Raw genomic sequence first — 19,458 nt, 5'->3', positions numbered from 1 at the left:
GCAATACTAAAAATGTACACTAGCCAACAGGACTGCTTTAAATGTTTCCCTTGTTAAATTGTGGGTCTAGCTGAGCTTTAACATATAATTAGAGTATATAACTGAAATATTAGGATTTTTGCCTGGAGCTCTGCTTTATGAAGAAATCCAGCATCAAGAATGGTTAGCAAGAAGTAAATAGTAAAGTCTGGACACGATCAGCTAACACAGCACACAGTCCAAACAAGATTTGTTACTTACTACTACGAAGCTTTGAGGATGTATCAAAGTAGGAGAACAGCGAGTCTAGCTCATCAGGACAGAACAGAGACTCCCGTCTGGCTTCAACGCTGCTAACAGCAACCGCTGAGGACATGCAGGTTAGCAAAGCATTAAGCAGGCAGTGAAAGAAGGAAGAGGGTCAAGTAAAAACACACAACTCTGAGATGATAGAGAAAGTGTCAGTTTTAACAATCAGATCACAGATCTAAGCATACACAGAAAGCAGGAAAGATGGAAAGTTTGGGTGATCTTAGTTTGGTATTGTTCTCTTTAGAGATATCAAAATATATAATGTGTGTATGTATGCTCAGGTATGTAAGTAGGAAAACTCTTCCATAACAAATGTATAAAGCTTAACCTCCCTGGCGGTCTACTTATGTCAGTATTTTTTATGCCAAAAGTGGTACATTGTCTTGCATGGAAATGTATTTTACATTGTAAAACTTTAAATAAAAACAAAAAACACAAAAATCTGTTAAAACAAGGGTGCATAAAAATACTGAAACCTGTAATATACCTGTACAGTAGCATAATATTTTATATATATATATATATATATATATATATATATATATATATATATAAAATGATTACTTTGTTTTGGATTCAATACAGTTATTTTGCATTGAATGCAATACAAAATATTATGAATTTCCTGCCACGCTCCCTCACACGCACCAACGTCACCGGGAACTCCCGGGGAAAGATTGGAGGAAGAGGACGTGGCCTGAGGATGGGATCCGACAGGCAGGACATCGGAGGATGCCAATGGGACCAGGTGTTTTTTTTTTTTTTTTTAGCTACCCGAAATGTGGCTCGGGTTTACCGCTTTCAGCATGTTTTTTTTACCCCAAGCCACACTCGGGATTACTGCTCAGGGGGTAATGAGACCGACACTGTGAAAAACAAGCCAATTTCCAAGCACAGCCCTCCCTCCTTGCACAGTATAGCCCTCTCCTCCAATGGAAAGGTGTGGCTCGGGTTTACCGCTTTCAGCATTTTATTTTACCCCAAGCCACACTCTGTGGATTACCGCTCAGGGGGTTAATGAGACCCTGACACTGAAAAAAAGCCAAATTCCAAGCACAGCCCTCACTCCTTGCACAGTATAGCCCTCTCCTCCTATGGAAATGTCTAATTACATCCTGTGCTAGTCCGGCATCTCCGCACCTCCCCTCACCCTTCCTACATAACCTTCTATGTAGCTGCTAGGGAAGGAGTAAAGGGGAATACTGTAGCGTGACTGTAGTCCAATAAGAATGCTGAATAAACATCTGAGATTTTGCCAATATCAGTCTTTATGCTTTTATAATAGATACACAAGTGAGATGTCAGGAGTACCGTGATGTAATTCTCAATAAAAAGGTACAGATCATATTACTAGATGCAGTGACAGCACAGCATATACTTTGGTCATGATTTTGCACATAAGCTAGATCTAAAACACAAGAGAATTTCAACTGATACAATTCAGTTTAATGTGTTGGATAGCAACCCTGCTACCCGTGAATGGAATCAAGTGACGAATATTAATCAATACAACTTGGTGCTTTATCAAAATATCCTGAACTGCTTTACCTAGAAGTCAATCTAAAAGTTGTATAATCACCTGAAACGAATTTATTGTGGGAATGTTTTTTTTTTTTTTACTTTTAACTGACTCTTATCTTTTCTACATTTTCCTTTATTTTGAATATCTTGATAGTTGGTGTGTCCACTATAGAAGCCGCGAGCGCTCCTGTAAAACAACACTTTGGCTCATAACCATTTATAAAAACTGGGCCTTGGTGTGGAGCTGGCAAACTCGGAAGGAGTTCTTTGTATGCAGAAGAGCTTGTCATGTGACCCATCAAAAATCACATTAACGGCTCTCTTCCAACCATGGGTCTTTCTGCCAGTTTCAGTGTCTCAAAGCAGAGAAAATGTACAGCTTCAGTATGAACATGGTGCAGTTATAACACTTTTTTAAGTTAAGTCTATATTGTTCTCTAAATGTGCTGAGGTGCCACCTTAATAGTATAAACACTTTAATACACAATGCTGGTTTTAATCAGGCAGCAACATTGAAAAGGTCACCAGTTGGAGACATCCCCACATGGTATTTGTACAAAATACACTTGTTTTATGGATACATGCTCCAGACCACCATGTTCAATGTTAGCACCGCAAAATCATGTGGAAGGAATTTTGTTTAAATAAAGCTTTGGAGGTTGTATGCTATTGTGTATGGGATTATATTCAAACACATATTTTCACTTTAAACAGTCAAAATAAAACATGGATCTGCAGATGCAGTGTTAACAGTTTCTAGGAAGTTTTAGAAATGAATATTATAAGAATATAGTAGTACTCTGACAATGAGAAAATAAATGTCTGATATGAATTATTCTTGCAAGCAACACTGTCGGTGTATATGTATGCATTACAATGCCCAGGCAAGCATTAGCACATAATCAAACACAAAAACAAAACAAATCACTTTATTCAACAAAGGCAGCTAATGGCAGTGGCTAATTTAGAGGCTGTGTGACTACAGGCAACCAAAGTGCTGTCCAACTCAAACTATTCATCCATTGGACCTTGCATGGTAAAAACACTAATATATCTTCTTGGAATGATGCTTTAGATTAGGATAACTGCACTTTTAAATCACATCAACATTTTTTTTTGTTTTAAAAGTAGCAATGTACATAAGAAGTAATAAGTCCACCATGTCCTACATAACCTTCAGACAATACTTGTTCCTTTGCATCATGTTGATCCAATTTTCCAGTACTTTTTTTCAGTCACTGACCATCATACAATGTACAATCTCTGATTTCACTCTGACGTTCCTATCTACATACACATGAGATCAATGTTTCAGAAAGCATAAAAACAGACCAAAAAGCAACTAGTATTTTCAGAATGAGGTATATAATGGCAGTCCTTGTAATTAATATAGGTTTCCTATAATATATCCAGAGGAAACAAACAACTTGGCAAATACAATCACTTACCTTTGCATTTTACTTCCCTGCAAATTTTAAATTGCTTATATTTAACCTGTCTGTATCTGCATTACACATACAGAAAATAAGTGTGGACTAGAATAGCATTTGCTGTGCTTCACAGGAGAACCCAAACTTCTGGGAATAGTATGACCCAATGTAGATTTAGCTAAAAGCACACCTGTTGGCTGAGACTAAAAAGGACGTAGATATATATTTCTGTTACTCACAACTGCAGTTCTGAATTAAATAGGAAAAAGTTATAAACAGGGCTTATCCAAAGCTACCCAGATGGTGCCTGCCTCTAGCAGTTTGTGTTTTGGTAATATGAATGCAATACTGTGTATAAATCACACATATATGAGACCTGGAATGGAAGATTCAGGACTGGCTGAATTGTCTTTCCAGAGAATCCGCAACTGATGAAAACACACTTGTAGGAGAAAAACAAGAAAAAGAAGCACTTACACTAGCCTTTTATTGCCCTGTAGACAAAACCGGATGCCTCCAAACCTAGGGTGTAATGCAGAGGAGCAGCTTCCTGGTCGGTGGCTATGGACAGCATCTTCCCACCTTATGTGCCTTTATCTCAGATCGTCACTGCAAGCAATGGCCATGCAAACCAACATGAAGGCACATAAAAAAAGAAGTGGCAGTTAATAGCAACAAACCAGGAAATTACAAGCCTGGCTGACCACACGACGTGACTACAAGACTACTTGTCACACATCACTGTCAAAACGATGATCCGCACATGAACCGAATGATGTATAGGAATTCAGTCTGATTATACAATTACATTTTCATGTTAAAAGTCCATTTAGGAAGATTTCAGCAGTAATGAGTGACTGAATAACTGACAGATTGGCACGAGCACTGATTTGTGTTGACAAATCCATTAGATGCACATCCCAGTTCATTCCTATTTTGAACAGATTTGTGCTGGAGGTACCTTGGCAATTACACTTTGGAATAATATTGGAAGGTATTAGTGAGTTACTGCATTAGATCAGTGGTCCCAACCTTTTGAGGCTCACGGACCACTAACTGCATGGACTCCGACCATGCATGTGCGGGGAGCAGTGAGTCACTCAAAGGGGAAGAAACTTCTCCCCAAAGTGATGTCATAAATCTACCCACTCTCCCATCGCAGGCTCAGACCAGAGAAACACAACCCACTCACCGCCCTGAGCCTCCCTGAGCCTGCGATGTTTCCGGAAGACAAGGACCACAGCTCTGGCTGGTGCACCCTCCCTCCCCCCCTCCCAAGCAGGGTCCTTCTCCTGACCCCGCTGGTGGGTGCACTGGCCAGAGCAGCAACCCACCTGTTAGACGGTCACTAGTGGGCCACATACAGGGGGTTGGGGACCCCTGCATTAGATGATACATATATTTATACATAACACTAGTCCTGCTGGATTACGATTGCTTATATCAAAAAGTATATGCATTCCCATTTCACATGACGCACCTTTATTGGATTATTTGGATCGTTGGTTGCGCAGCAATGCAAATGTGTTCAGGTTCATGGAATTGTGAGATTGTTTACAATTCTCCAAAATTATAGAATGCCACTTGATATATGACACAATATAGATGATCCTTTAGGTATTTTTAGTACAGTTTGTTTTATTGTTACAATAATGTTTATTTTTATTATACGCATAGGTGATAAAGTGCACATACTGTACATGTACTTGGTCAGCACCAAATTATTTAGAGCAGCATATAAATAGTTTTCTATTTGCATTACAGAGCACCCAAGTTTTGTTAGGCCATTAGTGATACGGGGGCACAGGCATTCAGGCCGACAAATTTCTCTTTTATATGCAAATATAAAAAAGACGCCAATCTGCAGTAGGTAAATTAATGGAAATATAATCTATTGGGGACAACACTAATATAAAGTGTATAGGTGTGGGGTTTTTTTATTTTTAATACTCAAAGCATAAAGGGTATTCTACAAGAAAATCAAACAGACTTAAAAAAAAAAAAAAAAAAAAGGAATATTCACGTTCAGTAACAAATTAGATGTACCATTGTGTGCCAAAAGCATCCTTCAATACAGCATTTACCTAATGTCCCACGGGACATTTGTAGTTACCTAATAGTTGGGATCTGAAGTTTTCTTCGGCCCCTAGAGTTTTGTCCGTTGAACTAAGGCGTTTTTCATTTCTTTGTTCCGATGAGCTTTTCTTTCTTGCTACTAATGCCGATTTGCTACTGTGATCAACAAACCTCTTTTCCACATACTTGGCTTTGATGTATGCTTCTTTCTCCTGTCTTTTGGCATACAGAATAATGATTTTTTGGTTATTTAAATGGTATAATGATTTGCTAAACTTATTGCTTAAACAAAACCCTAAAATCTAATCTAATTAGGTTTTAGATTAGATTCAGACTATTTTAGGTTAACAGTTAGGTCCATAAATATTCGGACAGAGACAACTTTTTTCTAATTTTGGTTCTGTTCATTACCACAAATAATTTTAAATGAAACAACTCAGATGTAGTTGAACTGCAAACCTTCAGCTTTAATTCAGTGGAATGAACAAAAATATTGCATAAAAATGTGAGGAACTAAAGCCTTTTTTTTTAACACAATCACTTAATTTCAGGTGCTGAAAAGTAATTGGACAATTGACTCAAAGGCTATTTTATGTGCTGGTGTGGGCAATTCCTTCTTTATGTCATTATCAATTAAGCAGATAAAAGGTCTGGCGTTGATTTAAGAGGGGGTGCTTGTATGTGAAAGATTTTGCTGTGAACAGACAACATGCGGTCAAAGGAGCTCTCCATGCAGGTGAAACAAGCCATCCTTAAGCTGCAAAAACAGAAAAAACCCATCCGAGAAATTGCTACAATATTAGGAGTGGCAAAATCTACAGTTTGGTACATCATGAGAAAGAAACAAAGCAAAAAAAAAAAAAAAAAAAAAGCTTTAGTTCTTCACATTTTTATGCAATATTTTTGTTCAACCCACTGAATTAAAGCTGAAAGTGCGTGTACTGTATTAACTGTAGGCAGTTAATACAGTACACGCACGTGACTTGGATTTTGAAACGCATTCTGAGCTTTCTAGGGGGGATAGCCCAACACTAGATGCTTACTTGATAAATGTTATCCAAGTAAAAATCCAGATAGATGTGTATGTGTATAGCAAAGGGAGGGGTGTGTACCTCCTCTGGTTCCTTCAACAGGGTATATTCTAATTTCTTGTTACTGCAATCTGTTTATGAAACAGACTATTTACAGTAAAGCTGGAAGAGGAAATGAACCGAGAGCAAACTGCTAGCTGGAAAGGTTGTAAAAATGTATAATACATTATTTCATACTTTACAAACAAAAAACAAATATATAAAATAATTACAATGGCATTTTTTAACAGAGCAATAAGAGCAAATAAAAGTTGGTTGCTGGTGTTCGCATACAGTTATTAGATTTGGTAGCTTTGATAGTATGTTCATGCTCAGGTCTGCTAAATTACTAGACATACATGCCTGCTACCACAAATCATATGAGTGATAGGAAGAATCAGTGTTTAGATTCGAATTATAAATAATAAAACACAAAGTTTAAAAAACACAGGGCATTACCTGACTCGAAAACCCCATAGTGTCCCTTTAAGTTAAATTAAGTTTAATTAAATTAGAACATCTCTTCATATTACATGAAAAGACACATACCTTTGACATCCATTTTGAGGCTTTTTGACACCTATTTTGTCCACCTGTGCTTCATATATACTATTGATAACATCATTCCCCAGTTCACACATAAGCTGTTGAAAAAGGAAACCAATAAATAAGACATATCATGTTAAGGATCATAGCTATAACTTTTTTTTTTATACTGTGAGGCTGGTGTACTTTGTGGATACTATATTTATAGCAGTGCTTTTATTAGCTATATTTAAAACTGAACTCCATCCTTTACTGTACTGAAACAGCCTAATCTGCTTTCGCTCTACATGGACGGTGTGCATTGGAAGCTGCAGAAATTCACACGACGATCCATTAGCCCCTTTCTCTTCAGCCTTGCCTGCTTTGCAAAAAACCAAGTGATGACATCACTGGATCTAAAATATTGTATGTATTATAAGTGCGTTGTGACCCATCAATTATTGGGTTTAACCCCATCACAAGCCATTTAATAAGTTAGTATTAAAATGCAGTGTAATACCTTTAGCAGCTCAGGCTCCCAGGTGTCCAGGGTTAAAGATCTCACTTTTGAAAAATGAACTCCAAGACTCCTAAAATACAACAACATGACATAAAATAAGATTCAACATGGCCTAGCTATAATCTACACAAGTGCAATGACTGTGGTCAGCTGATCACCAAATTGTTATATTTACACAGTACTGGGAAAAATATAGAAAGGATTCATTTTATTATGACTTATCACACTTGAGCTGCATACACACCTGCAATTTTTCTCGTTGGAAAGGATCTTTCACGATCCTTTCCAACGAGAAAAGACTGCACAATGCATGAACGATGCTGTAGTTCATGCTCTATGGAGAGGGGAGGGGTACGGCTGACCTTCTGAAGAAGTGAGATGTCTCTCTACAGCACTTCTGCCCCAATAAACCCAAAGTTAAATAAATAAATATGCACATCAGGATATCAGACTTCATTTGTTGAATACTTGTTCTAGGTCAGCGAATCAAAAAGACTTGAAGCCATAGAAACTAGGATTTTAGCGGTGTCACTTATGTGATCCTACATACTCCTGTAAATAGTATAAATTTTCTTAAGCTGAACAATTAATTAATTAATTAATTAAGCTATGCAATGCACCAATCCTGCAATTGGCACATGTATGGGTCGTCACTATTTGACTAAACTAACATTAACAGACTATGACCTTGCAGTATGCCCTTTCTTTGTAAAGGCTGGCAAAATAATCGCTCAACAGATTAAAATTGATACAATAAAAGCGGTAGAGATGAAAAAAAAAAAACATGAAATACTGTTTGTTGAACAGTATCAAATATCACAAAAGTATGAAACTTGCTGCCTTATTCCAAAATTATTTTATGCTTTTATTTGTACTTTTTTTGTCTTGTCATCTATATTTATTTTAACAGTGCAATGGTAATACTCAATAATTGTACCTAAACATAATACATACATACACACATATATATTTACAGAAGAAATCTGCTGTCTGCTTACCTGTGAATTCCAGAACATTCGATGCATAAGGTAATACCCAGGTTAATACTAGCCCAGCGAGGATCTGGCAGGCCACAGTCACAGCACTTTGTATTGCCAGGTATACACTGCACCTTCTGCAGGGCATTCTCCCCTTTAACAAGTTTTGTTTCAGTTACAGGGCTAGTGTTAGAGATGGTAGGCTTCCGGTCAGATTTCTGAAACCATAAAGTTCACATCTTTTACAATATATACAAGTTATGGAGTTCCAAAATTGTAATCAGACCCATAATAAAAGAAATAAGAGGACTGCCTATGCTGAACTTTTCTAAAAATGTGATTGGTTGATACTTGGTTTAGTCACTAAGGCTACGTACACACATCAGATGATTCTCAGTCGATACGAGCCGCAGAGCTTGGCTATGACAAGAATCTGACATGTCTACAGAGGCCGTCCGATGTCATTCATGGATCCATCCTGGCTGACCCATGAACGACAGAAGACGAACGCAAGTGCAAGTGAAGAGAGGAGAGTGCAGCGGAATGCCGCTCACTCGTTCTTCTATTAAAGAATTTATGTGAAAAATGAATTCTCAGATGACAACATATTACAAATTCTTTATTACTATGAGGGATTTAAGTGTGCGTGTAGTGGAGATGTGACTACTGCAGAAATACTTTGTCTACACATAAAGCAGTCTGCCTTTTGTGGCAGATATCCATGCTTATTGGGAGGGGGGCATGAATGGTGTGTAACTGATTATTGGGATTGTCTTACACACTACTCGTCAATTGTGATGGCCAAACAAAATGTTTATCCATATTTTTGCAGGAGAGCTCCCACTACACTTGGTCCACTCATTCAGATGACTCACTTTAATGCTAAGGGCTTGCGTTCCAATATGGGAGAGGAACCACCACCATATAGTTACCCATTTTGACTGTTTAGTGACACCTGTTGTGATCTTGATTAAGTATAATACTTGGTGAATATGTAGTCAGAAGCTATTCCCTACAGGTCCTTTAAAAAAAAAATGCACAGCAGATATCTCGGATATTTACTTTTAAGATATCTTCATTCCACTCTGGGTAACACAATAATGGTTTTACAGGACCTAAACATTTCCATTAACATGGATGGTTTAAAAAGACTAATAATTACACCAATAGGTTTAAGTGTTCTTAGTTTTATCTTCAAGATACATTTTATGCTGTCATTTCTTAAATTTAATTTACACATGCACATTGTTAACAGTGGAACTAAATTACCATTTTGCAGAGTTAGGGCAGGTTCAGACTTTCCTCGGGATCATGAGATCCTATGCATCACTTGCACCGCTGATCTTGTTTTCAAAGAACCAGCATCTGCAGATATGACAGCTACTGCACATTGCCATCCCTATACATTCTGTATAGAGCTACCACTGCGAGGACAACGGTTCCCTGACCTCACCGCCAGTGTAAACATAGCCTTAGTATTTAATGCTTTACACCATCCTACAGTGTTTAATACAAGTGTTAATATATTGGAGCATTGCAATTGATTGTGATTATATTTTTAAATAATACATGGCACAAAACAAACATGAAGGCAAAATGAGAATAGTTCTATGTATTCGGTAAAGCTTATCAGAGTGTGTTATGTTCATCAATGCTATCATTCAAGATGCCTAAGATCCCTTCTTCAGGCTTTGTAAAATAACTTTATAAAACCTAAAGAAGGCACCTAAGGTATCCTGAAAGTTTCCATGCAATTCAGCCAATACACAGTTTAGGAAGTAAACTGAAAACTTTCTGCATTAATCAATACCTTACATGGTATAGAATTTTACTGTTGCTTTGCTAAGTATTAACATAACACCACGCACAAAAAAAAATATTGTCTGCTATTTGGTCTATTCCATGTGTCCTATACTGAATCAAGTGCGCTGAATCCAAATCTGAAGTCTGATTCTGCCTAGGACATCAGGATTCTAAGTTAATTCTGTGAATAGACACGGATAGCTACATTCTCTCTTTGTGCAGTTATGTAATCTCTGTAGTCTTTGTTCAATACACATGTACACTTCAGAAGTTTTTCAGGCACTTGCTTTTGCGTTTCTGGCTCTCCCCTGTCTCCCGTTGCAGAAACCAGCAGTAGTGGCCCATTATGTTGGGGGTTGCACCGGCCTTGATATCGTTTCCATAACAGAAATGTCCTGGTGGAACCTCTCCACTTGTTCATCACCCAAATTTTGTGGGAAGAAGTCCAGATGCGAATGTAAAAAATGAATTTCAAGTGACATTGGGCAGCCAATTTGATGGTATGCTGTAGCATGTTGTTTACGAGTTCAGCATGGTTTTCAGGCCGCTGGTTGCCCAGAAAGATTTGTGCAACTAGCACAAATGAATCCCAAGCAGCAAGTTCAAGTGGGTTGAGTTTGTCTCTAAATGTGGTATCATGCATCATATTGCGGATTTGAGGACAAACAAAAATGCCTGCTTTGTTTAGCATCTGTTATAACTTCTCCAAACTTGTTCTTCTGATACTGAAAAAACATACCATCACTATCCATTGCAACGACAAAGTGGCAGAAGTTAAACTTTCTGTGGGTCAATGAATGATTTATGCTTCATGTTGTATTGGCCAACAGTGTGTTCAGGTCTGGGTGGCCATTCTTTCACTTTGTGATGGTTGCTGTCATCCCGACTGTTCCACAGGCACAGAAAACGCATATATTTTGTATATCCCAATTGCAGGCCAAGATGAAGTGCCACCACCTTCAGGTCACCACAAATGTTCCGAATATTTAATCAATTTCAAAATGACCTTCATGGATTTGTAGGTCTCTTTCATTCCCTCGGCATGAGCAAGAGGAACAGAAGGTTTTTTGTTACCTTTATGTAGCAATACAGCTTTCAAACTTGCCTTGCTCAAGTACATGAATAATCTCCAATGCTCTGGTATGTATTCGCAACCTAACTCCAAGTTTAGACCACTCACGTCGGTACAGAAGCAAATGTCATTTTCCAGCTTGTAATAACTTGTGAACTTTGTGTGACTATCATGAAAGTCTGAAGTTGTCATTCCTTTTTGTAGCAAATACCACTCCTTTAATCTGGAGGCTAACAGTTCAGAGTTCTCTTTCGACAAAGACCGGTCCCTAACTAGATCATCTAAATCTGATTGGCTTATAAAATGTGGCTTACCCTCTTCAAATTGGGGTTCATAACATTCATTAACATTGACATCATCCTCCTGTTCCTCATGCGACATGTCATTGTGAGTAACAACAGATGTAGGTGGGACTGGCACTGGATTTTACAGCAGATTCACAATCAGAATGGACGATTTTTGACTTGACCTTCTTCGAATACCCAACAATTTTATTCATACAGAAGTAGCAGTCCCAGTGATGGTTTTTGGCTCACGCCAAACCATAGGCACAGCAAAAGGAATTTTATTCCTTTTCCCATTCAACCATTGTGTTAGGCCAACATAACACACCTAATAGCAGATATGAGGTGCCCAGCTTTTACCCTGATCTCCAATTTCACATCCAAAGTAATACTTGTAAGCAAATCTTACCCTCTTGGTTAGGTTCTTGCGTTGATCAAACAGGGTATATTTGCCACAAACGTAGCAAAAAGTGTCCGGTTTATAAACACAGGTGCGCCTACTCATCTTTAGCTCAAAACAGACTCACTATGGCCTAGCTGTACTATCCAATAAGATGGTTTCGCACTACAGACAAGCCCTTGGTCCATCTCACCTTATATACCTCTTTCGGACGTCAGCTCACTGATTGGCCCAGACAAGCCCAGCCCCTGCTGGAACATGCATGCCACCAGGGGAAGTGATTCAGAGGCGGCAGCAGGCATAGTGGTGGCTGCAACTGTTATAATGTTCCTATGTAAAAATACATTACCCAATTACTGACCTTTTGAACAGCTATAGTTTGCCAATAACTTAAAATCTGTACATGAGAGGCAAATTCTGAGTTCAGACTTGGAATCAGCACACTCGATATCATGTAAATCACATGTGGCATTCCCAGTAGCAAAAACGTTGTGCAGTATTAAAGAAGGTAGATTCCTTATAATGCATCTAAACCAAAAATGTTTTCTTTACTTTTGAGTAAAGTAGTAAGAGTTTACATGTCAGTTTCAATCGCTGCCCGAGACCTTGCTGAGGCCTCTATTTGATTCCAAGGACAAATAGTTATGGAAAATGCAAAATTGTACAGTGGTAAGCAAAACAGAAATTAAGAAAAATTTTCTAAGAACACGTTTTCTGCTGACAAAGTCATTTTCACTTTAGAATGATTTTGTGTGACAACCAGGGAAGAACAATGCCTTCAATGGAACAGAGACAGAAAACTCTGCATTTTTCATCCTCCAACGTATTGGAAAAAAGTGTTGGCTTTAGATATATTTTAAAGATTTAGAGGAAATGTATTGTTCATATTTGCTAACCTCTGCTTCATCACTCTTCTCTCTGTAGGCTGTAGCTATACTGGTTTGTACAGCTTTTATCCAAGCCTGTCGCAGCTTCTCAGAGTCAGCCTGTAACATGCAGCTCCTGGACAGGAAGCATAAAATTAATCAAAAACTTGTAGTTTTACACATTGCACTTGCAAACAGAGAGCCAAAAAGATCAAAAAATAATCAAGGACAAAAGGAGAAGGAAAGCAACATTATGATGCGTTTTTTTTACTGAAGAAGCTGGCCCCCACAATTTACTTACTTAGTAGGTGAAACCACCTCAAAGCAGAAGCGTCTCTCAATATCTTCACAGTGTTTTACTGTGCACAAACGTAAATCTTCTACAACTACTGTTGGATTATCCTGGACAGAAAGGAGGGTGGGACATGGAATTACAGTCAAGTTATACCAAACAAAAATGTTAAAAGGAAAAGAAAAAAAAAATTAAAAAAACATATCAATATTCATATGTCTTCAAAAGGAATATCCAACCCCACACATCATTTAAGGCCTGTGTCAACTGGTTTCAGAGATAATTCAGAATTCATAAAAAGGTAAAAAATAGCAGAGGACCTCTAAAGTAGGATTTGAATTTTTTAGACTTGCATGAAAGAGCAAAAACAAACTTAGCGAATAAAAGTCAGTTGGGGCGGGCTATTGTTGTGTTGGTTTGATAGGATTTTTTTTTTCAGTTATGGCTAGCAGCGGGGGTCCTCACACACAATAAGGTTTGCAACTGGCAAGAATAAAAGTCTGGAAGCCAAATGGATGAAAAAAAATATGAATGCAACAGGATTAAAAGTTTAATAACTGTGCTAGACTGAGTCTCTGTGTGTTGCAACAACCGACCAGAAATGGAGGAGTAAAATTCAGTCGACATTAAGTTATATAATGCTGCTTCCATCCTACGATACATTGACTCTACTGTATACTGACTCTACCTTAGACCAACAATTTATAAGAAATATTAATCTAAAATATGTTTTACACATTCATAGGAAGTTACTTTCTGGGGAAGTCACTTCAAACCCGCTATTGTTTTCATGTTGGGCAGTGTGGCATAGGATTAGGGGAAAACATCTTCTGAATAGTCACTTATTTTTTTTTTTACCATACTGGGGCAATTTGGATCTCGCACATTTATCACATTTTTCCTTGTTGCAGAAATAGCCTTACTAATGGTCAACTCATTGATGGATGGGAGTGCGAAATGACCCCTCGGGTTTAGGTGGTGGCTGAATTTTCCTTTTTGAGATCAGCAGTCTATGTTTTCATGCAATTACAGTCATACACTTCGAAGGTATTGAAGTCCCTATCCGCTAGGGATTGAAAGAATCCTCTGTAAAGTTTGCTGCTAAGAGGCAATTCCTCTGGAAAAGTAATCAAAGAAAATTATAGAACGATTAGATTAGTTTTAGATTACTCCACCAGAAAAACGGGGTCTGGTTAAATGGTCTGATCATTTTCTGATCAAGTAAATCAGCTGATGATATTTTTGTTACATTCTCTGCAACGTGGTCAGTCCTTCCTTCGGCGATGTACAGGGAAATGACTCTCAAAATCTACCATGGGGTGTATATCTCCCCACAGCGGCCATATTTGATGTGCTATGCCCTTACCTCTAACTGTCTTAAGTGTGCCCAGGATCAGGCAGACTCATACCATGCATTTTGGAACTTCCGTAAAATAAAATGGTTCAATACATTACTTCATATTTGATTAACTATTTTCCACTGACCCCGGACTATTTTAGGTACCTATCATTTACATTTACAAGGTGCAAAGATTACTAGGGGCAGACGCAGTTTATTAGCTCTCCTCTCCTTAGTGGCCAAAAAAAAATAATACTACATAAATGGCTAGACCCAAATCAACCGACACTTGGGCTTTTTCAGGAAAAATTGGGAAATGTTTTCAGAATGGTCTGGATTGAGGCATCTCTGCATAAGGAAACTAAGGTGGGGAATTTTTTTGAAATATGGGAATCCTTTATAGAGTACCAGTCTCTTTCAATAAAACGTCAGATTATGTCTACCTACCTCCCAGTATGCTTTGTGCATGTTAAAAAATGACCCCCCCTGTGGTCATAGATGATATCTGAATGGAAACTTTCAGGTATTGTCAACGAGATTGTGTAACCATTTTTTCTTCCTTCCATATTATATAAGTATACTTTCATATGCCTTTTTTTTGTTTCCTTTTGTTTTTTATTTATTCCATGTATATTTTTCTACACATTTGTATATTTTATGTCAATGTATTTGTTATAACCCTGATTGTTGTTCTGTTTTTTTTAAACATCCTTCAATAAGTTTAAATAAAAAAAAAAAAAAAAAATTTAATAACTCACCTTAAATTTCTTTTGATATACTAGTTGATTATTTTGTATTGAAAACCAACGCCTATATAAAAAAAGAACACAAACAAAAATAAAAAGAAAAAAAAAAAAAGAAAGAAAGAAAAACCACAATATATTAAGCTGTACCATTAAGCTGTACAATTATCAGTGCTAGTACAAGAAATTAATGCAAACAATTAGTATAACATAATAGTATAAAGGGTAACCACCACTTAAAAAAAACCAGCAGAATAGCTTGGGAAGTTGCACAGAAGGAAGCTGAAAGGACATCTTACTGAAATTTAGTGGAGAAAGTATCATTACCTACATAAACCTAGAAAGTCAGAATGCTATATACAAGATCTGTATTACAAAATTTAGCACAGACACACAAAAAAAAAAAAAAAATAATAATAATCCTGTTCATGGTAACCATGATGTGTGTGTCCGTGTTCTTTTCATATGTGAATGTAAACTGCTGCAGTTTTCTTTACTCAGACAAGCATTGGTTGTATATTAAATTACACTTCAATAAATGGGACTATGCATCTGGCTTGTTCATTATAGGTAAAATTATAATTTTCATTAAACTTTAATAATTAACTCAAACAAGAAAAGTAGTGAAGGATATTAGAATTCCTCTGCTAACCTATTGCATTAATACTGCACAGCATTAAGTAAATATGCAAAATAATGGAAAGGGAAGCAATCAATAGACATCAATTACAGATGCCAATTTACATGGGTTGGTGTAACAAGTGGCAACATTGAATAGCAAAAGTGATGTCCTGATACTTCAAATATTCATAGTGGATCACAGGAATGTGGCGATCTTGTTATTTAGATTACAGAAGCTCTAATGATGAGATCTCTCCATTCTCTAACAGGAATATGTGGTTTGGAGTCCTCTGTTACAGCTGCTAAATCTTGATCAGATTTTGTATTTGCTGAAGGTGTAGTTAACGAAACCAGGACTGGTAAGCAGAGTTTTTTAACATGCTAGCAAGTCAAAATATTGCGTTTAAAACAAGTATTGATAACATGCCACTGTTAATAATTTACAAATTAAAAAAAAATATAAAAGACAACAGCTGAAAGACAGAAGGCCTTCAGGCTTTTTTCCCCATCATCTATTCTGCGGTCACATTGAAAGAGGAAACATTGAAGCCCAAGGGGGGAAATGGAAAGCTATAAAGCTGTGGAAAAGAAGAGGAATCACAATCTGGATGGGAGGAACAGAGGAAAATACTGACACAGGACAAAAGAGGAAATCAAATTCAATCACAAAACAAAGAAGTTGGTATTAAGTGGATTAGTAATACATGAGACAAGGAGAGCAAATTTCTGTGTACATGATGAACTCGGAAAGTGTAACTGGAAGGGCTAGCAATATGCATCCATTTACAGACAACACATTCTGAATAAAGGCTAGTATAACAATTAGTTCAGCCAGAAAAAAATAATGTACAGTTCTAAGAAGTGTAATTCAGAATATTGGATGAATGCTGAACTGTATCATCAACAGGATGCTTTGAATTATTTGGTAGGTAAGGCCTGAGACCAACCAGCTAAAGTTTCCAGCTCCATTACACACTGCTTCCTAGTTACAATCCTAGTGTAATCAAAATCTGACGACAAAAGGTGGTCAGAGGTATTTATTGAATACCAGCAGCAGGGAAATATATCAGCCCCAGGACTCATTTTAATTCCTAAATTGCCAGTGTTTTACATAGATTCTTTTCATATTTTAGAACACTGCAGCCCTTCTGCCGTGACCACAATGGCATCATAAGTACATGCCATACAGCCCTCCTAAACTTTATAACACATGAGAACTGCATTATAAAATTCTTTTTGTAATGGGTCAATACGAGGGCACTACAGTTTGATGTACAAACCAGAACAGAGGATCAAAGTTGTTAAGTGCAAAAAGCAGGGGAAGATATCCCCAACTTTCACTTGTATATCTCAGAAAGGTTTTCTGGGTCTATTAATATTATTGTTACCAAATATTCTCTGGTTGGGAATCAATCACTGATATTTAAACACATGCTGGAAGATTTATCTGTAGTTTGTGAAATTTTAGATTCATAGCTTTATAAATAGACCACTTTGTGTCAGCTTCCTCCACAAGTCCTCCTAACATGTGAGATTTTTATCAAAGGTAAAAAAACAAAAAAAAAAAAAAAAAAAAGGTATGAAAAATATTAAAAAGCAAAAGCGGATTGAGACCGCAGGTATAAGTGTTATACGTGCCATTTACACACTCCACACAGCTCATTCTGCTTACTGTACAGAGGCCTTCCAAACAGTAAGCCTTGAATAGGGATTGTTTGATATGGCGTCTGCCAAAAAGCCATAAGGATATGCGGTTGTGAATTAGTAATTGCTTCCCTCACAACTGCCGGTGTATTTTAGCCCTTAAAACACCACTGCTCATAGTGTATTTTACATTCCCAGACAAAACATTTTTAAACATTGCAGATTGTACACCTAGGATTAATACACTAGTCAAGGTATGCACACTGTAGATTACAATGATATAAACTTGCACATATTTATTTTAGAACAAGTTACTGAACATGAAACACTTATGTGTGTGTTATTGGGTTTAGAACACACAGCATAAACTCTCAATGATAAAATGATCAGCTATAAAAAGATTCAATTCACTCAGCACCTAATATTTCAGACACTCATAACACTTTAAAAGATAAAATCAAAAGCATGCAAATGTTAAAAAGAGATCTGAACTCTGGACACAAAGCTTTGAAAATGGATGCAACACATCACAAGCTTATAGAAAAGACTTTTATTTTTTCTTTAACAGAAGAGTTAAAAAGGCAAAACGGACTGAAAGCAAGCATAGTGCAACCCTGTAGAAAAGATAACATGCAATGGAGAACATCTCAATTGGACAAGAAGTAGTTCCATCAAGGAAGAACTTCAGGAATGATCCTAAAAATGCTACACATTGTTCATGCAAAGTATTTTGGCAGATAATAGAAAGAACATATTAAAGCATTTGTGAAGGTTTTCTTTATCTGCACATGGGACGTCTCAGTGAATGAATGAAATTAGTATAAAAATTCAATAATCAGGTTTTTTTGTTTTTGTAGTAGCAGGCACAAACTGCTCTGTGCTCTCTTATATAAAACATATTTCAAATATCTATCCAAAGTAAAGCCATTTCAGACCCCCTCACTAAAGTAACAACACAGAAAGGATAGTAAGCCATAGTGGGATCACACTGAACTGTACTAAGCTTGTGGACTTCCATCCCCAAGTCTGTCAGTGTTGCTAATTTTTCACGCCCATGGAAAAGTCAGTAGATTGTTAGATGAAAAAGATGCAAGGTTGCATTAGCAATAATCGATCAGGAAAAAGGTGGAGGTACAAGAAAAGGAACTGTTCTATGTTGCTACACAGAAGGGACTGAAACAGTGATGCACTTTTGGATTAAAATTGGAAAACCTTTTTAAGGTCAACATTTTAGCTAAATTATAACACATATTTTCAATGGAATGAAACCAACAAAACAATTATCTATTTTCTCTAAAATTTATAAGAGAGTTATCCATTGCAAGTGATATATGCCAATTACAGGGTTCACATTAGGAGAAACGTGCCACATGAAATACATGAAAGGGACAGAATAGGCTGATTGATACCTGGAGTGGTCTGGCTTTTTCCTGTCATGTGAAAAAATTGGGGAAGGATTAAAACATAATGGAAAGGAGGAAAAGGAATGAAAAATGCAAAATAAGAGCAGCAGCATGACATGAAATCAAGAATGCAGTTTAAGCACTACAAAAAAAAAAAAAAAAAATTATACAAATAAATGCAGAATTGTATAACTGTGCTGACCATTGTGCTGATCATTGGTCTCATCCAGTTTTTCTAAATTATATCATTGTAACCATATTCACTCTGTAGAGTTTGTTATGATCAGAATCAAAAGGACATTTAGCCATAAAAGCCAAAAGTATGGACAAAATTACCTGTTCCATGTTTTAAAAGCATTGCTAGCTCGTTTAAAGAGGTATCCTTCCATAACAATACCATTCTCGGCATCTGCATTGCACTCGTAACTGGAATCATCAGCAGATAAGCCCTAATTTAAAAAGATAGAGCAAAAAACAGAACAGTTAGGGTATGTTCATGTGGTTATCTAGGAAATCCTAAACAAAAGAAAATCTAGTAATCATCAATCTAAAGAAAATGAAGATAAAGATCACTTTGTGGA

At 37.0% G+C, this 19,458-nt stretch overlaps 1 protein-coding gene across 4 annotated transcripts in view; it reads right to left on the bottom strand.

Moving 5' to 3' along the window:
- Positions 1-19,458, bottom strand: part of ACAP2 (ArfGAP with coiled-coil, ankyrin repeat and PH domains 2) — a gene marked incomplete at its 5' end in the record, with an annotated part of 57,733 nt that overhangs the window by 12,764 nt on the left and 25,511 nt on the right. For 3 of the 4 annotated variants that reach the window (XM_072408197.1, XM_072408200.1, XM_072408201.1), the window contains 9 exon segments: positions 5,356-5,534; positions 6,938-7,032; positions 7,434-7,503; positions 8,432-8,628; positions 12,866-12,971; positions 13,137-13,237; positions 15,225-15,276; positions 18,884-18,904; positions 19,214-19,326. In XM_072408197.1, the coding sequence (XP_072264298.1) occupies positions 5,356-5,534; positions 6,938-7,032; positions 7,434-7,503; positions 8,432-8,628; positions 12,866-12,971; positions 13,137-13,237; positions 15,225-15,276; positions 18,884-18,904; positions 19,214-19,326 (934 nt within the window). 4 annotated transcript variants of the gene reach the window in all.

The sequence above is a fragment of the Pyxicephalus adspersus genome, chromosome 4, assembly GCF_032062135.1.
Source record: "Pyxicephalus adspersus chromosome 4, UCB_Pads_2.0, whole genome shotgun sequence".
Lineage (NCBI taxonomy): Eukaryota > Metazoa > Chordata > Amphibia > Anura > Pyxicephalidae > Pyxicephalus > Pyxicephalus adspersus.
The sequence above is the reverse complement of the archived record's forward strand: the minus strand, read 5'-3'. Positions and strand labels throughout refer to the sequence as shown.